This window comes from Lepidochelys olivacea (genome assembly GCF_965140295.1).
Source record: "Lepidochelys olivacea isolate rLepOli2 genome assembly, chromosome: 7".
Classification (NCBI taxonomy): domain Eukaryota; kingdom Metazoa; phylum Chordata; order Testudines; family Cheloniidae; genus Lepidochelys; species Lepidochelys olivacea.
The window spans coordinates 37,855,849-37,875,709 of record NC_140417.1 but is presented as its reverse complement, the minus strand read 5'-3'; the positions used below and the strand labels follow the sequence as shown (position 1 = coordinate 37,875,709).

Below are 19,861 nucleotides of genomic sequence, written 5' to 3'. Positions count from 1 at the left end.
CTTTGTATTCCTATAGAACTTCTAAACTTGTTGCTAGCAAAACTAACTGCACTGCATTGATTGCTAACAGCATAATATGTAACAAATCCACACGCATCTAGGACTTCACACTGGTCACTAGACTGCATGCAATGGCCATTTGGTGCCTCGCAGCCACTACATAAACTCTTCTGTCCCGGCTCTGAAAGCACAAGCCTTTGCTGATTGAACTAAATCTTTGTTAGCAGCATTACCGGGGAGAGGAAGGATCGCCCACTAGTTTAGGATTTGGGAGACTAGGATTCAGGTCCCAGACTTCCTGTGTGATCTTAAGCATGTCATATAGTCTCACTGTGCCTCAGTAAAATGAGAATAATAACACTTCCCAACTCCAAAGAGGTGTTGTGGAGATAACTACAGTGAAGACTGAGACAGATACTATTTTAATAGGGCAGCCAAATAAGTACCTTATATAAACAGCATAGGGCCTATATGACACAAAGCAAGCAGTTCTGATTACGTCAAATAGAGGGAAGGGGAGAGAGATGATACCCAAGTTCATTGGTATGGTTGGTAATCTAAAATCTAGTTTAACTTTGACTTAGGTTGAAATTTCTCAAAGCACAGCTGAAATTCCAATTATTGTTGTATTTAACATAAATAAAACTCTGAATGCTGGGCAGCTTGCTACTTTTATGCTTGTCACTGTGATTTGGTATTAAAAGTATTCCATAATATGAAATGTCATGAAGGTAAGTTATCAAGTGTCCCCTTTGGTAGCACTGCAGGTGTCATTAGTCATAGAAGATAACCTGGTTAGCCAATTGAACTGGTTTTAGTGGATGTTGCTTTACACACTGTGACATATTCTTTTCTACACTGTTTCCATTCAGCACAGCAAAGGGGCTCCTTGATTCTTTGGCCAGTTCTACCCTGACCTCAGCAGAAGCAAGAGTTGCTCTAAACTCTGCCAGCTGGTAATGGTCCTCAAGGAATCATCTGCCAGCAAGGGATAGTCAACACAGTGTAATCCAGCCATATCTTCTTCTGTTTCAGCAATGTAGCAATATAAAGCACCATTTCATTGTAGATTACGCTATGTATAAAATTGAAAAAAGGGGAAAAATATTCTAATGTTTGTGTTTTCCCTCTGTAGCGTCTGTACTGTAATTGGAAATGTTGTGGCTGGATAATGGCTTCTCTCTCTTCAAGCTGAATGTCAAGGTATTTATAGAAAGTAGATATCAAGGTATTTTTTTTCATAGAGCAGACCATACTTAATATTTTCAATGCTATTGCACCAAATTATTTCCTTTAGAAGTGCATAACCAGGGAGACCAAAACTTGCCATATATTTTCATTCACAAAGTGTATTCCGATTGGTAAAAGCACAGAAGGTCCTTGTTCTGAGCCAATCAGAAATTCACCCTTGAGCAGAAACACATCTCAAGGCCCAGCACTATTTAAGTTCCATTTGAATTCTCAAAATATGGATTAAGTAGTACAGAGGGGGTTTGTGCTTACCCTCTGAACAGGGGTGAATTTCACCCTAATGAGAACTTCTTTCAGTGTTCTTATTTTTCATTTTTGGAGTGCTTGATGTTAAATACAATTTTAAAATATAGTAAACAATGGCAGAAGGCATTTATGAGAGTAAGAAATAAATGGAACTGTGTGGTGTAAGAAGTTAAAGAATGTTGTTGTTTTTTATACTTATTCTACCATTTATACAAAAGTATAAATTAGAGGTGGGACAAAATTAAGAACCATTTATTAGAATTCTGAAGAAAATAGAACCTGGATTCATACTAGCTCTGGCTGAGCTTTTGCAAAAACTACGAGGAGAAATAAGGCTGAACTCTGCTCTGTTATATTGATATCTATCTAGATTAACTCTAGCGAAGTTATTTAGGGTTTAGAACAGTGAAAACTAGCAAAAGTTGGCTATAATAGGTCAGTGCATGACTGCAGAAACAATCTGTAAAACTGCTGTTCAGTCTTTTCAAATCCTTTAATTTCTTGTTGAGGGACATTCTGACGAGTCCAGTGCTAGTTATGGACACAACAGCCTGCAAAATCTGTTGGCTAGTATAAAATGTTTCTTGTAGAGTACTGAATACTTCCAGACACTTCACTGGAAAATAGCCCCTCTAGAGAGAGAGGAGTATAGTTTTACTCCAGCTATTTATTCTTGCAATGGTAGTAAAAATATGGAGGTACAACGTAGCATTTATGATAGTACTTTATGTTTACAAGAAACTAAATGAACACCGCCACTTATTGGTAAAGTTAAAACTTACTCAGTTTGTACCTTATCTCAGGCATTTTAGTATCTGCATATTGCATATGAGGAAAATAGTATATATGACCAGTAATTGCAGTGCTTTCTTAATTCAAGCAGTGTTTTAGTGAATAAGTGTCACCATTCATTTTTGTCACAAACTGTTTTTCTGACTTTGGTCAAAAGGTAATCTACATTTGTTGTTTTAATTTACAACACTCATAGTCTACTACAAAACATGACTACACTCATACAACTTTTAGTATGATATAGCAAACAGGAACATATATAATTTCCCATAGTGATAGTGCTCATGAAAGTTAGGTAGTTGCAGAGTGCAAAATTTTAAAGCTCCCAGAACACACTCATACAAGTCTTTTCCTTCTTGTGTCATGTTAATGTCTTGTGAGAGAGAGATGAAAGGGATGATCCTTTTCTCAGACATATCTGAGTTCTACAGTCAGTCTCTACAATCAGTTAGTTTTCAAATATTGCAGGAAGGCATGTCAGGTATATAGAGGGAGAACTGAAGCTTGGACCCAAAGATTTCCTATTTATGGATCTGTTTTCATTGCTTTGAATGCCTGTAAACGTAATAATGTGTCCTCTCCAGAATTGTTTTTTTCTTGATCAAGGGTGTCACCAATGTAGAAATAATTTTCTGCTACCTCCTGGTAGACAGTGATATACTTGGAAGCTTTCCTTGTCTGTGGTATCACAAATCTTTCTGTGAATTCACTTTTACTCATTGGCTGCTTACCTTGTGCAGCCAAGACACAGTTAATAAATGCCAGTGCAAAGGTATAACAATTGTGGTGGTGTTCATCGTACCTGTGAAACAGATAACCAAGTTAATGAGAGAGACTAGTTCTTCAAATAGTGTGTGTAAACTGGAGATGATGATTTATTGGCTGAGATAAAGAACCATACACCTTCCAAAAATACTAAAATTCTCTTAATGCTAGAACTTAAATGCACCTGTAATGATGACTGTCCGTCCCTCTGATGCTCTCAGATGCTGCAAAATTGTGGGCATAAAAAAAAGTCAGATTCTAAGCTCTAGTGCATCATTTCTCAAATGTGGCCACATGCGGCAGCCAGGGGCTTTTTGTGCAGCCACAGCCTCCTTAGTAATGATGGGGGGGGGGGATGTCCCCCTCCCACCAGTGGTGCCAGTAGGTGTTGGGCCCTGTCCCCCTCTGGAGCCACAAATGCTGGAGAATCAGGCAGGCAGTGGGTCTCGGGCTTCAGACCTGGGGTGGCAGGCTCCAGATGTGTGGCAGTGGGCTCCACCCCCTGCCCACCTGCCTCCTCTGGCCCTGGGCTCTGGCCATGCAGCTGTGGGCTCTGACCCCCAGCCACAGGGTTTTGGACTCCACCCGTGGGGCTGTGCGATCCAGCCCCAGCCATGCAGCAGTGACTGCTGGCCCCAAGCTCACCCCCCGCGCATCCACACACACGTTGCCCTGGCCCCCACTTCGTCCTCTGGCCCTAGTGCATTGCTGCTGGGCTCCAGTCCCCAGACTCACATCCCCAGCCCTGTCACCCCTGGCCCTGAGATGCCTCCCTATCCACCTCTCCATCCAGGGCTTAATTTGTCCCCCAGCTTGTCAGGGCTGAGTAAGTCTGTTGTGAAAAGTGATATTTGTATGTTTGTTAATATCACTTTTGACTGCCTCGATAGCAAGTCTGCTGCTGTGAAAAGTGATAAATATCACTTTTCACAGAAACGGATTTATTAGCTAGCAAGTCTTAAAAACAAGCAACCAAAAAAGCAAAAGAAACAACAACAAAAAGGAACAAGAACACAAAGCACATTATTTGTTTCTATTCTGTTTAGGTCCAGTAAAGAACAAAGAAAACTGTATATTATTTTTATTATTGAGTCTGCGAAAAAACCCTACATAAATAAATTACAATGATTTGGACATGTATATGTGCATATGTATTTATTTTTCCTGAAGTTAATTGACAATTTTTCCTAATACTTAGAGTGGCCACCAGTAATAGTTGGTGGCCGCACTCTGAGGCCACCAAAAATTTTCTTGTGAGAACCCCTGCTCTAGCGTATGCAATTATAAATTCCAGTGTTTAAAATAAAAAGATAGCTTTGACCAAGTTAGCTATCTATCCCCTTGTTAATTGCTGTACTATTATCCGGTTCAGAAAGCTGTCACCTGCAGCAGTGATGTGAATGTGCCACGACATACATCTTTCACTGTAGTATTTCCTTGGAAGCATAGTTTAAACCAATTAAATGCTGCTATTATGTTGATCTAGGGGCATATACTCTGCCTGGCAAACTCCTGTTGGCGATAATAAATTGCACATGTATCACAAGGGCAGAAATGCCTTTAAGTAACTAATTGAAATGGAGTTAACACTTGAAAGACAAATTAACATTTTTTCTATATGTTCTTTTCCCCATTTTTAACCAGAATATTATTCTTCAAGTTGGACTGTCCTATGGAACCACCTAAGCCAAAAGTAGGCTGCAATTATCTGTCTTTTTATCTTTGTATTGTTTCTCAACCTCTCCTATAAGTTAATAGTATGTATCTTAAGAATTTTTACAGCAATAGCAGTCAACTTTAATATAATCTTATCTCTTTCTCCTCCTGCACATCTCTGGTGGTCTTACTACTCCCCCCGCCCCCTTACTACTTCACTTCCCTTCTGTAAACCCCTGCACAGACCACCTGCTCTGTCCCCTACCTGATTCTATGCCCTTTCCATAACCACCTCCCATTCCTACAGAAATCTTGCTTCTCCTAGTCCTTTGACCCTCTCTCCTCTTGCCTCCTGTATAGCTGTCACTTCTGTGTTATATATTATGTACTGTGTATCTCCTGGCAAGGGGACCTATGAATGCACAAGACTTGCTTGTTACCCCTGGGAATTTACAATATTCATTTGCAACATCCAGTCTTCTGCAGACTTGTAGCATGGAGGACTGAGTCTAGTTCAAAGCATTCTGCTATCTCTTCAAAGCTCTTTTGCTTTGGTGCATGATGTATTTATAGTGACCTCTGACTTCTGGTTTGCTAAGCATGTTATTGCCTGAATATACGTGCTTCATCATAGCTTATTGTTTTAGTTAAGTTTCAGAGTAGCAGCTGTGTTAGTCTGTATTCGCAAAAAGAAAAGGAGTACTTGTGGCACCTTAGAGACTAACAAATTTATTTGAGCATAAGCTTTCGTGAGCTACAGCTCACTTTATTGGATGCATTCGATCAGCATACCCTGTCGAAAAGGGACACTGGTGGCTCCAGTCAGCACCACTGACTGGGCTGTTAAATGCCGGGTCTGTGGTGGTAAGACAGGCTAGTCTGTACCTGTCCTGGGTGGCACTGCGTTGTGTCCCAGAAGCAGCCAGAAGGACAGGTCCGGCTCCCAGGCAGGAGTGCCAGGGCGCTCCGGGCACTGCCCCCGCCCCCAGTACTGGCTCCAAATGGGAGCTGGGTGGGGAGGGGCATACCTGCAGGCAAAAGCAGCACGCAGAGCGCCCTGGCCCCCCAGCCCAGGACCTGGACATGCATCCGATGAAGTGAGCTGTAGCTCACGAAAGCTTATGCTCAAATAAATTTGTTAGTCTCTAAGGTGCCACAAGTACTCCTTTTTCTCTTTGTTTTAGTTAAGTAATTATAAGTAAATATGCTGCATTGCACAACAGTTGGGAAACCCCAGTGCAATTTTCTCATTAGTCCTAGTCCAAATTTAAAACGTTTGGATGCCTAAAGTTAGTCTGCTTGTGCCCAACCCAGCAAAGCACATGCTTAAGTGTTTCTGCTGAAACAAGGTCATAATGGGGTATAGCACTGTAACAGAAAATGGGTTCCATTGCTGTTTATTGAAGATAACTTGGGGGATTTTAGTTTGCCATCATTGTATTTATAACAAATGACGCATTATCACATTCATCACTATCAAACGTGTTCAGGGCCATCCTTAGGATTTATGGGGCCCTATGCAGTATTAAACTGGTGCCCCTATGCCTGATGGCAGCCCGGCTCATGTGTATTTTAGATAAAGGCGGTCTTTTGAAGGATTTATTTAAAAAAGCTATATGTCTGAAGATCCAAGCATTTAAGGCTAAATAAAGATGAATACTCGGATTGTGCATCTAAAAATCTATATAAGGATTTTTTAGAGATGTGATTTTTATAATCTTCAGCAACACACTAATGAAATATTATTTTGAAAAGAAATTTTAAACTAAGGTCCTATAGACTAACATGTTCTGAGTAAATATTACAGTAATACACAGCTGTTTTTGTCAGTAAATTCAGAAACTGACAGTATATATACCTGGTTTCAGAGTAACAGCCGTGTTAGTCTGAATTCGCAAAAAGAAAAGGACAGTGGGGTGGGAGGAGGTATTTTTTCATATTCTCTGTGTCTATATAAAGTCTGCTACAGTTTCCACGGCATGCATCCGATGAAGTGAGCTGTAGCTCACGAAAGCTCATGCTCAAATAAATTGGTTAGTCTCTAAGGTGCCACAAGTACTCCTTTTCTTTTTGTATATACCTGGGGGTTGGCAAATGCCTGCTAAAGGGCTTCATTACCACTTGACAGGTTTCAGAGTAGCAGCCGTGTTAGTCTGTATTCGCAAAAAGAAAAGGAGGACTTGTGGCACCTTAGAGACTAACCAATTTATTAGAGCATAAGCTTTCGTGAGCTACAGCTCACTTCCTCAGATGCATATCGTGGAAACTGCAGCAGGCTTTATATATACACAGAGAATATGAAACAATACCTATTCCCACCCCACTGTCCTGCTGGTAATAGCTTATCTAAAGTGATTTCCAGCACAAATCCAGGTTTTGTGGATTTGTGCTGGAAATCACTTTAGATAAGCTATTACCAGCAGGACAGTGGGGTGGGAATAGGTATTGTTTCATATTCTCTGTGTATATATAAAGCCTGCTGCAGTTTCCACGATATGCATCTGAGGAAGTGAGCTGTAGCTCACGAAAGCTTATGCTCTAATAAATTGGTTAGTCTCTAAGGTGCCACAAGTCCTCCTTTTCTTATTACCACTTGAATGGCTCTTTAGCAGTTTAAATGTTGTGTTAATAGGTCTGGCAGGCTGGAAGGCTTTTTCACTTTTAAGTACTAGATCCCCTCTGGAGGAAGACTCACCAGGCTGCAGCAGCCAGTTGTGATGGGAGCCTGCAGGAAGGGTCAGAACAGGGATAGGAAGAGGCAGACGGGTGGACACTAAGACCCAGGGGCACTGCAAATGTATGCTGTATATGTCTAAGGATGGCCCTGAATGTGTTTTTAGATTACCACCTTTGAATGGGAAATATGGCCTGGTATTAGCAAAAATAAAGTTGCCTGTAATTTAAGCCACTGGAGGTTATCTACGTCTGACTCAGTTGCCACTCCTACTCTTTCTTGCATTTATATATACCATTTAAAAAAAACAGCAGAAAGGCACCATTCATTGCATCTAATTTTTACAGACTCTTCCAATAAAAAGCAAGGTATAGTTTAGTGTCCCTACGCTTATAGATAACTTAATTTAAATTAAAAGAGGGAATTTAGGTATTTTATAGTCTCCTCTACATTCCTAGGCAATATACAAAGTATGTGGGGTCTCTTAAAATACAACACAAGTCTTTCCCACAAATGTTTTATAACCTTTAATTTAGAAGGAAAGCTGAGACAACATGGCTTATTTTAAAAATTGAGTTCAGAGACCGTGATTTTATTCTTTTCCTAAGGAGCTGCTCTCAGTGAAATCACAAATATTTCTTGGAATACATTTTTACTCTTCACTTGCTGCCTATACTTGCTTTCCACAGATATCTAATGATCCCAGTAGAGACCACTCCTGGGATCTTTGTATTGTATTTGTAACTTGGAAGCATGACTGATTTTCTTTCAGGTCTTGGGAAGGGACATATTAAATCAGATTTTTCATGCTGAAGCCCAAGATCATTCACATAGTTGGTGTCTTAACACATTATAGTCATCTAAGCTTTATTGTTTGAGAGAGAACTAAATTCTCAGGATATAAAATTATAATGGCTACAAATCACACATTGTCTTTAGAATCATGCAGAAAATAATGAGAGAGAAACCAAAACCATAAATGAATATTATCTGTCTCAGACAAAACCAGTGGCTTACAGTTACTGCAGCAGGGGGAGCACAAAATCTGGATCAGCAGAAAATACACTTTGTCATCACAGCACTAGACTGTATAACAAAAAGGTAAAATGTAACTTCTATAGCTACTTTCAAAGGTTACGCAGATTTTAGAACAATTTAAAATAATGATCTTTACTTTTGGTTAAAGTAAGTTCAAGAAAAACATTTTTTGTCAGTGAGTCAATTAATTTGCTTCAGCTCCATTTCAAGACTTTGCTTGTATGCCTGCCAGTCATTTGGAAGCAAATTAAAGAACAGGAATTAGAACTAGTTGGCCCAATGCTTGCTGAGGTTCAAAATGCAGTAATAAAACTAGTTCACTACAAAAAACTTAACACAGGACCAATTTTTTAAAATTTGTGTTTGAATCTGCATAGTTTTGGTGAATGATCTGAAAAATCTGTGTAAAATTGCTATCTATTCTATTAGAATATCTAGAAAGCTCAATATGTCACCATTTAGATTGGGTGTGCATGGACAGAGTGACTGCAGGCATACTTGGGACTAGTAGGTCACTTTCGTGAGTAAGCTGTCTAGGAATTAAATATTCTTGCTATCAAAAAGGCTTGTAGAAAAAAGTGTAAATACCTAACCATCTCTCCTCCATCATTTTGTTTGACATCAAATTACTTTTAAGAAGAAACACTTACGAGTGGGAATTTAAAAAGTGCCAGACTAACTGGAAGTCAATGGGACTCATTTTCTGAAGTCACTTAGTTGCTTTTGAAAATTTAACTTGAAATCAAATCCTTTCGATTTCAGCCAAAAAGACAAGGAAGACTCAAAAAGAAATGTTAAAATACACCACTACAGCAGCCAAACATACAGTGGTTAAAATTGGGCTTGGTTCTACAAAATACCAAGTGTCCTCTCATTGACTTCAGCGTTTCACACGATTGGGCCCAAATAGGATATTTAGTAATTTCACTTTTTAAAATGAACATTTAGAGCATCAGCCTTCTCCTTTGAAGCTGTAAGTTTGTTGTTTGCCTGTATGCCTGGTGAGGTGACATGCATGTTCCAGCCTGACCACATCACTGATGATGCTGTTGTCAGCCATCAGCCCCTATGGAACCTAAAAAGAATGAAGCATTCTATGCCGAACATGATGGTTTTGTGCTGACGTCTTTCCCTAGTTAATTAGCAAAAGGAAAACATTGCAAACTAGCTGGAACTGCTGGAGATAAGCCTGATAGTATATTTTTTCCATTTCTGACTATTGACATGAAGTACGCATCTGGATGTACACTGTGGATGAAAGTCTGACTCCACTGAAGTCAATGGCAAAGCTCCCATAGACTTCAGTAAGGTCAGGATTTTACCCTGTAGATCAAAAGGTAGCTAGAGGGTTGAATCCCATAACCAGTGATTCTTTGACTACAGAACTGGGAAAAGTCAGTGATTCTCTTTCCACAGCCAACCATACATTCTTCAGGAGCCATGACTTGGTGAGGAGAATGTTATCAGTAGTGCACAAACTCACATTGCTAAAGAATTGACCTTAATACGCTGTAGAGGTTCTGCATTCCATCAGGGTTGTCTGTTACTTCAATAATTACCTCAAAATACCCTTTTCTGTTAACAAAGGTGTCGATTTTCAAGTGGTGTTTTGTAGGAAGGAGTTATTCAGACTGGCTCCTGTATGACTGGGTAAATCAATCTCAGCTGTGAACCACATGCTTAGCAGAATCCAAAGCTGAATATCCCAATTCATCATCCTTTAATAATTACTATTCTAGTATATCTATCTGCTAAACTACATACCTGTGAAAAAACCAGGCCTCTCCCGTAGAGAATTCTTCTAGGTACTTATCCCATTGTTCAAGCAGTCCATACATGTCTGGCTGCATTAGTGGGATACTAATGCATTGCTCCCACCCAAGTTCAACTCTATGAATGCCTGTTTCATTGTAATTATACACCAACCCTGGAAACATAAGCAGCAGATTGTCAGCAAGGGAGGAGAATCAGAAATAAAAGTCCACTGTTATAAGATGAGACAGCTAGTTACAACAATATTGCTTTCCCTAATGGCATTATTCATGACAGTACAGTAATTACTACAGCCTGCAGATTACTGTTTCCCCCCTAAAACAACATATTATGACATGTCTAATCTTGATCATGAAACAGTTTGCATTTTTATACTGTAATTTCACTTTGCATTTGTTAAAAAATCAGTGGAAGAATAAATTTGATCCAAAACCTTAGATTCTGAAAAATAACCTTTCACAAAACCTAAACCCAAAAGGTTTTCTTTAAACTCCAGATGAAACATTCTCTTTTAAAATAAATTATTGTTCCTCTGCCATGTTTGCAACCCTAATATGGCAGCATGGTGCTAGTACATGAAATTGAAATTATCCAGAAAGAGACTATAAATTAAAGTAAAACTGACATCTATTTTCATTGTCCAAGATGAGGAAAAAATGCAAAAAGTAAACAGCACTGACACTGATAAATTAGATTTTTAAAATTCTATAATTTTAATAATCAGAGGGATTATAGCATGTGGGCAAGGACTTTTAAAAAATATTTTTAATTTAACAATTGTCCCTTTAAGATCAGTATGTGCTTAAAAATCAGCAGCAACAATTCAGCATACTTAAATCTCATTAAAAGGCCATAGTACAGTGGGCTGCCTAGTTAGTTTTGTGCTGGAGATGGACAAAATGGGGCTGTGCTTGGTTTTGAATGTGGGTTCCATTTTTGTCCGTACTTCCAAAATTTGTGGGGTCTGGGGAGGATAATGGTTCTGGTTCGGGGTCAAGACAGAAGCCTGGATTCAAATTCTCGGTCTTGGTGAAATCCTAACGTCATTAAAGTCAATGGTAAAATTTCCATTAACTTCAGTTGGGCCAGGATTTCATTGCAGGTCTTTTGTAGTAAAGGGGAGGATGTTTTTTAACAGCAAGCCTCATATGTCACCATGTTATACCAATAAATTAAAAACCAGCAGGATCTTATTAAAGGGAAAAAGGCAAAATACCACATTTATTGTGACTACAGAAAGAATCATAGTAAGCAGTTAGTTATAGTTATAACATTCCATTCAATCTCATATTTATTCACACATTCATTCATACAAACACACACACACACACAAAGGTTCTGCAAGGTTGTTATCATAGTTACCAGCCTTAGAGTTGCTCATGCCAAGCCACTGGCCAGGTGGCCTGGACATGAGGAGGGAGCAGGGCCTTGTCAGATGCTCATCTGATGCTCCTGGAAGTTGGTTTGCAGAATCAGACCCCACAAAGTTCTCACTTTCTAGAGTCTATTTTTATAGGAATTTATTCCTAGGCTAGTCTGTGGGAATTGTTTCATCATGCTGTTGCTGAATCAATCAGCAGATAGCACATTCCTGCCGGCTCCGTGCTGCTAGATGTTATCTTGTTCTTTGGTTCTCCCGTCCTTGAGGCTGTTGGATGGATTCCAGTCTGCCTCTGGGGGGCAGGGGGGGTCCTCTGGTTATTTCCACTTGACGCCTTCTTCAGCCGATAGACACTGGATTCTTGGGCTGGCACCTCCCTGATCATTCAGTTGTTATCCACACCAAGCATCCATCCACATACATCCTCTATCTCTATTTTAATCACAATTGTTAATACAACAAAAGGGTGGGGAGTCTCTGGGTTCTGTTTCTGTTATTACAGAGTATTGCTTTGAGTCTCTCTCTGTGTGAATTGCTTTGAGAACAGACTCTGTCTTAGAATGTACTAACGCAATTAGCAGCTTGCAAGTTTCACACATAGAAGGAGAGAAACAGTACCAAAAACCAAGAGACCTCTTAATTAGTAATACCCTGGAATTTAAACTATGGGGAATCAAACTCATTTGTGATTTTAATACAGAGCTTCTTTAATATGATCCAACAACCATAGCAATGTAGAACTGACTGGCTTGGAAATGAGTGCCATTCAGCTCTCAGGCAGTAAGACTACTTTAGCCCCAAATGTCGGTTTGGGAGGGTAGAGAGCAGGAAAGCCAAATATTAAATATACAGTGCAAATCCTAGTAAGGTAGTGGAGAAACATTAGAGATGCACAACATTTTTAAAAAGAATATAAACTAATTGCAAAGCCCATATTACCATTAGTATTGGTTATTCCGACATGGAGATCAGAGCTTCCATCATACTCTCTGAAAGAAAAACGGGAATGTTTTCATGACTGAAAATGTTATTTCTTGTAAATATTGCTTGGCTTTAGATCTGGTATGCAAAAATTTCTACCACTTTCCCCTTCTGGCCTATTAAAAATAACCTGAAAAGGCTGTTTTCTCTGTTGGTATTTTGGATCTCGACTAAAACCAGGATGGGGACAAGCAAATGGAAATGAACAACCACCACCATGAAAAACTTAAAAGACAAGTGTTTTCATTCCCAGAAAAGGTTCAGGGTTTGGTTTTATTTTACCCAAACAAGTTCACTCATCTCTGATTAGGACAAAACAGGATGGACTGATTTAAATAAGTCATTTAAATCACCAATTTTAATCATGATTTAAATCAACAAACAGAAAACTTTTATGTAATAATCAATTTTAATCTTGTTTCGCATCTGTACTCTTTACCTATTTTCCTAAAGAAAGGTTGATTCTCGTTGGTTGGTGTAATTCAGTACAGGAGAACCTCAGAGTTGCAAACTGACTGGTCAACCACGCACCTCATTTGGAACTGGAAGTATGCAATCAGGCAACAGAGACCAAACAAAAAAGCAAGTACTGTGTTAAACATAAACTACTTTTTTAAAAAGGGGAAAGTTTAAAAAAAAAAAAATTTGACAAGGTAAGGAAACTGTTTCTGTGCTTGTTTCATTTAAATTAAGATGATTAAAACAGTATTTTTTCTTTTGAATAGTAAAGTTTCAAAGCTGTATTAAGTCAATGTTCAGTTGTAAACTTTTGAAAGAACCATAATATTTTGTTCAGTTACAAACATTTCAGTTATGAACAACCTCCGTTCCCGAGGTGTTCATAACTCTGAGGTTCTACTGTACTACTTTTTGCTAACCAGAAAGTACATCTATATACATCTATTTAAGCAATTATATAGCTTGACATACATTTATTCAGCTTCTTAATTTTTACATGTTTATTATGTTATAAAGTGGTGAATGATGCATATATTTACTAGATAATATTTTACTTGTGATTTGTCAGGCTGCATTTGGATGGAAATTCAAATTAAATTAAAAATGAACAAAAACAGCATTTTAAATTTGTTTTTAACAGTTTAATAGTTGTTTAAATAGTTAAATAAAACTACCTTAAATATGCTGGATACATAAGAAATAAAGTGATTTATCAAACCAAGGAAGTATATCTGTAGTTTAGTGAACTGAACTGATAGTTTCTGGCCATCATGTTCTAAAATCTTAAAGGACTAGTAGGTGAGTGGCAGATACTACCTATTTGGTTGATTTAATGTACCCTCCCTATGCACATGCACATCATTTGAAAGCTTAATATGTCTACTTTAAGATGAGGTATGTTATGGAGCGGTCCAGTGACGCCGTTATCATAGATTTGGGATAAACAGTGACAACGTGTTTAAATGACATCTTCAAAATATTTGCATTCATTTGTGTTAGTTTCATGACTCTGTGTATTATTTCAAGACATAAAATTGGATTTTTTTTTGTGATTTCAGAGCAACACAACCATAATTTAAAGAGTAAAATGAAGTATAATAATTAATTTGCACAGGTATCATTGAAATGTAAGAGTGCTGGTGACATTTCTAATCAACATCATTGTCATCATCTTGTTCATCATTATGATCTCTGTTAAGTGTGCATGGGTTACCACAGTCTTTGTCTGGGCATGTACACAGTTCAGTGCAGGAAAGATTGTTCTGACTACAGACAGTTGATTTTTCTCAAGTATTTTTTTCATGGCTCGTTGGTTCGGGGTGTGTTCTAGGTTTTTCAAATACTGCGCACTGTATAAGAGACTCTGATTGTCCATGGAGAGTTAAGTGACTTTTTTTTCCCATGCTTCAGTGATATGTCTTGTGATGCTTCATTATCTGCAGACTGTTGTTGAAATGCCACTCTAGCCATTGAATGGAAGGTATTCTTCCCATCAGTTATCTCTGTGTTGATGTCTATATTATCATCTCCTTCATGAATGAGATTTCCACCAGCATGAAGTGATACAATTCCATTTAGAATGAACACACCTGCCTGTAGTCAGTTTTTGCAGAACTAGTAATTGATGCAGAAGCCATTAAGGTGTAGTATGTCAATTAAATTGAGACCCAAATTCATAGTGTAGCTATGCAGCAAGACTTATGAGTAAGGCTACGTGTTAGTCACAGGTATTTTTAGTAAAAGTCATGGACAGGTCACAGGCAGTAAACAAAAATTTACGGCCCGTGACCTGTCCATGACTTGTACTATATACCCCTGACCAAATCTTGGGTGCTCTGGGGCAGGGGGTGGCCCAAGGGTGCCGCAGGTGCTCTGGGTGCAGGGGTGGGCAATGGTGCATAGCCTGGGACCCCCTCAGCTGCTAGGGGGCGAGGGGTTGGTGGGGCTGGCAGGTTCTCTACCTGGCTCTGCGTGGCTCCCCGGAAGCAGCGACATGTCCTTCAGCTCCTATGCAGAGGCACAGCCAGTGGGGCTCTGCACACTGCCCCCACCCTGAACGCTGGCTCTGCAGCTCCCATTGGCCAGGAACCATGGCCAATAGGAGCTGTTGGGGCAGCTGCAGTGCACAGAGCTGTCTGGCCACACCTCAGCCTAGGACGGAGCCAAGGGACATGTTGCCGCTTCCAGGGAGCCCCACGAGGTAAATGCCACCCAGAGCCCTCACCCGTGCCCCAACCCCTTGCCTCACCCCTGGTGGCCTGAGACTGCCCCAGCAGCAGCTGGTGCGGCTGTCCCATGGGCTGCCTGAGCTGCTCAAGCAGCCCCTGGTCAACCACACCAGCCGCTGCAGAAGTCATGGAATCTGTGACTTCCATGACAGACTCTCAGTCTTACTTATGAGCAATGATGTGATAATTTTGGAACTGTGAAATACTATACGCTCCGCAATTGAGAGGCACCTTCTTTGAATGTCTTCTGAAGGATGATACTCATTTTATCTATCAAAGGACAAACTCCTGCACCAGTGGGGCACAAAAGTAGTTGATCACTGTAAACTACAACTACCTAGCTTTGAGTAATAATCTGAGGCTTTCATTTTGGCTATATCAGACTGAAGGATTGAAGTGGCATTATTCAAAACTATTTGTTAATTTGAAAGCTGTTCATCAGGCCCACTCGGAAGAACAACATCCATAAAACAGTTGGATGATTTAAGTTTCTGCTTCAGATTACTAGCAACTTGAGTAGTGTCAGCTAATATTATTGCATAGCCTAGAACAATGGTTGACTGGCTTTGTCCATGCTTTGCATGGAATGAAATTGCAGAATCAGTGTTTTTTCTAATCTGGCATGTAATTTGCTACTGGAATAGCTTGCAGTTTCTACGTCTGAGGGAAGTAGAGCTTTATAGCTAGGACAGGAGAAGAGCCTTCTTGTTGTACATAGACAATGATCTTATCTCTTCAATCAGCTGATGAAATATCATAAGGGGACTGTATTGTTGAAGAGAAACTAGATGGTTTTGCTTTAAGATTCATTTTACTCACATAGGAAGAAAGGCAAGTAGAGTGATAAACTGCATTTTAGCAATCAAATCTTCCAGAGATATTCTCTGCAACATGTCATCATTTCCTCTTTGAAGTGCTGCCTCCCTTAGATTGGTTGCTTTCTCAAATATTTCTATTTTATGAAGTTGCTTGTATTTTTTGTGTGGTTTTCTCAAGTGAACAATACAACTGGACTAATCACTGGAGGATGTCTACACTCTGGTAGCTATAGAAGCAGATTGAACACGATTGATGTTCTCTGGTCGGATTCAGAGTTTTCTGGATTCAGTACAACTCTGACATGTGCCAAATTCCACTTACTTATGTATTTCTGAAAGCAATCCCTGTGATAGTGTTGGTGGCCTATCATCTAAACTACAAGACTCATATAGTAGTCTCCAGTACAGTTCATCTCTCCTAGATTCTGCTGCCAGCATCACAGAATACTGTCCAAGACTGGTGGCTTTTGACAGTTTTTTGCATTCTTTTGATTTTTCTTGACAAATAACACATTTTTCAAAGTTTGTGAAGAGTCTTTTTCTCTTTGATGGATGCTTTAAAGGGCTTGTATTCTTCATGTCTTCATATACTATAACTTTCTTGTAGAGGTAAAATGCCCAAAGTATATTGCTGGCATTACCACCACCACCATATTTCATCTTGTACAAGTATACAGACTTATGTTAAAGTAGATATATATGTTAGTATCAAAATTGCCATTTTTGATTACTAAACATTTTGATTGAATCTCAGTAGGAAGCTGCATATTGTTATCTAACACTAATACTTAGGTGTCACTGAATTAAAAAGCTAGTTTCTAGAATATTTCAAAGGTTAGTACTGCATGCACAGGCAGTTACATATTAAAACAGCCTACCAGGCAGACTAGCAGCTACATTGTAAGTACAAAAGCTAACAAATGGAAAAGCATTATATTAGGAACTCATATATATTTATATCTACCCACTATGCAGTATAAACTATGAGGACACAATCTACTCCTACTGTGCACAACCTTCATTGTGAGACTAATCTGGTCAGCAAATTTCAACTGAAAATATAGAAAACTATGGTAATAATTTGTAAGCTACTTTGACAATTAAGAACATGCAATATGAAAACATTTCATATTAGTATACTGCAAATGTTGATATTCACCATTTTTGCCACATGCTAAACAGCTTCATAATTTCTAAAAAAAAAAAAAATACTTGTCCATGCAAAATCAGTAAAAATCTTGTAATGGATTTTTGTTTGGTAGCTTTGACCAATAACATTAAGGTGTTAATTTTAACTTAAACAGTAAAAACTACAGTCAGTCATATTGCAGTGTTCCTGGAACAGTACAAAAATGACGCTATCATTTTTTATACCATTGTTTCATCTCACGTACGGACTTATGGAACCCCTTGACATCTCCAAATCATACCTCATCTAAACAAACAACATAAGACTTCAAATTATATATGATGTGGGTGTGTGTAGGGTGGGTACACTAAACTCCTGAGATATAGCCCTTTTTGGAGAATTGCTGTATGCCTATAGTAGATCTCATCCTCTCTCTCCTTGTTTTTAGTCATAGATTGTTTTTCTCTCCAAACTTTCCTACTTTTTCAACTCCCAGTTGGTTTTCAACTTTGAATGATATAGTCTAATGGTGGACAACCTGCAGCCTGCATGCGGCCAATCAGGGTACTCTGATTGCGGGTCGCGAGACATTTTGCTGACATTGATCATCCGCAGACATGGCCCCCCGCAGCTCCCATTGGCCCAGACCATGCCTGCGGACGGTCAACATAAACAAAACGTCTTGTGGCCCGCAATCAGATTACCCTGATGGGCCGCATGCGGCCTGCAGGTTGCCCACCACTGATCTAGTCAGTGCAAGGAACTAGTTGAATAAACTGGAATGAAGAAAACATTTTCTCTCCATCTGCAGAAGAGGCAACCGCTGTTACAAGCTCATATTGCACTTTAGCAAACGGGGCCCAGGTACTTAGTGAGTGACTTCCACCAGTTCTGTGCTTTGACTTTCTTTAAAGCTTTGGCAGAAAACATGTAATGCCTGTTGTGTTGTGGTTTTTTTTTAATTTAATTTTAATAGATTATAGCACGTTTAGCCTTAACAAAGGTAGTTTATCTTTAAAAGAAAAATTTATTTAAATGAAAAACACACATGCTGCTGTGGTCACCAGCAACAAAGGAGGGATGAGCAGAACAATGAGCCCAGAATCATAGTGTACAGCTCACACTGCAGAGCCTTGGAGCGCTCATAGATGAAAAATCAAGGCCCACATTGCCTGTTTCTGACACTAAAACTGACGGAAGGAGGTTCTGGGAGAGGAACTTCATTCAGTTTGACTTCATTGAAAACTCATTCTTTAAAAAGTAATAAACACTGGCATCTTTCCCTCTAAAGGAGAAAACTGGTATACGTGTATAACTCATTGTTTTACATATATAGAATCTTTCAACATCACCTTTAATTCTAGTGTCTGAATAAAATGTCATATAATTTATATAAGATTTTAAATCAGAACTCCCCTATGTAATCAATAATACAGTATGGTCCAAGGAATCTTTAAAAAAAAAGCCATGTTCTTGTGTATATACATACACCGTATGTTCAGTTTGATACACATTAGAAAAATTACCATGAAAGAGACAAATCCTGAGGATTTTACTCAGTTTCCACTCAGGCAAAACTCTCATTGAATTAACTGGGAGTTTCCCTGATCCTGCAAGACCTTAATCTGGTAGGTTTTACACACCTGAGTAGTTCCATTGGCTTTGGTGGAACACTTTACTTGTAGGATCAGGTCCCTGGAAGCAGTAATATATATTAACATGAGCAAATGCTATAAGCAAACATTTAGAAACACTTCATTTACCAATGGTAACAAAACAAAATATCCATACCTAAGAAATGTTCCTGTAGTAGGTTTAAGTAAAAATGAACATTTCTGCCTGTGCCCGTTGACAAATGGGCTGGGAATGCTGACAGGTGCATCTTCCAGTCTCCTGTAGTTTAGACTCTGCCCACAAACAGGGCACAGCTTGGGCACGTAGGAACAAAATATGTCCTTCTTACAATGGCTGAACTTGATTAAGCCTTTCTCTGAGTCCAAGGACTGCATTGTTTCAGCCAACTACTTGTGCAAATAGAGGGAAGCTTTCTGAAACGATCTTATTTTACTGCCTATCACAATCTCACCCGGAGCAGGTGGATCACTGGATTAGGAATGGATGTTATTCAGTGATGTCATTCAGAATGACAGCCCACTTAACCACTCACTGTTAGGATAACTAGTAACTGGAGACATAATGTTTGGACATCCTCTTAAAGAGCTAGTGTTTATTTTAATATTAATTAATTAAAAACCCACCTTGATTATCATACACATTGTGAAGAGAGTGGTCACTTTGGATGGGCTATTACCAGCAGGAGAGTGAGTTGGGGGGGCGGAGGGTGAGAAAACCTGGATTTGTGCTGGAAATGGCCCAACTTGATAATCATACACATTGTAAGGAGAGTGATCACTTTAGATAAGCTATTACCAGCTGGACAGTGGGGTGGGAGGAGGTATTGTTTCATATTCTCTGTGTCTATATAAAGTCTGCTACAGTTTCCACGGCATGCATCCGATGCAGTGAGCTGTAGCTCAGTAAAGCTCATGCTCAAATAAATTGGTTAGTCTCTAAGGTGCCACAAGTCCTCCTTTTCTTTTTGTATCTCTATGGTTCACGGAAGCGACGCTCTGGCCCCTCCCTCTGTCTCTATGGCTAAGTCCCCCGCGA

At 39.3% G+C, this 19,861-nt stretch overlaps 2 protein-coding genes across 2 annotated transcripts in view; one reads left to right on the top strand and one right to left on the bottom strand.

Annotated features, from left to right (window-relative positions):
• TSEN2 (tRNA splicing endonuclease subunit 2) overlaps positions 1–1,061 on the top strand; it is a 42,381-nt gene extending 41,320 nt beyond the window's left edge. Inside the window, exon 11 of the mRNA XM_084634776.1 lies at positions 873–1,061. Within this exon, the coding sequence (XP_084490902.1) occupies positions 873–893 (21 nt within the window). The 3' untranslated portion in view covers positions 894–1,061. The remainder of the gene's footprint in view (positions 1–872) is intronic.
• A 675-nt stretch (positions 1,062–1,736) lies between these two features.
• Positions 1,737–19,785, bottom strand: MKRN2OS (MKRN2 opposite strand). The gene is made up of 4 exons (XM_084634778.1): positions 18,983–19,785; positions 12,516–12,565; positions 10,187–10,349; positions 1,737–3,091 (listed from the first exon to the last, which is right to left on the bottom strand). Exons 1-4 carry the CDS (start codon positions 19,198–19,200, stop codon positions 2,815–2,817), a joined length of 708 nt encoding a protein of 235 aa, XP_084490904.1. The 5' UTR covers positions 19,201–19,785; the 3' UTR covers positions 1,737–2,814.
• Positions 19,786–19,861: the final 76 nt, after the last annotated feature.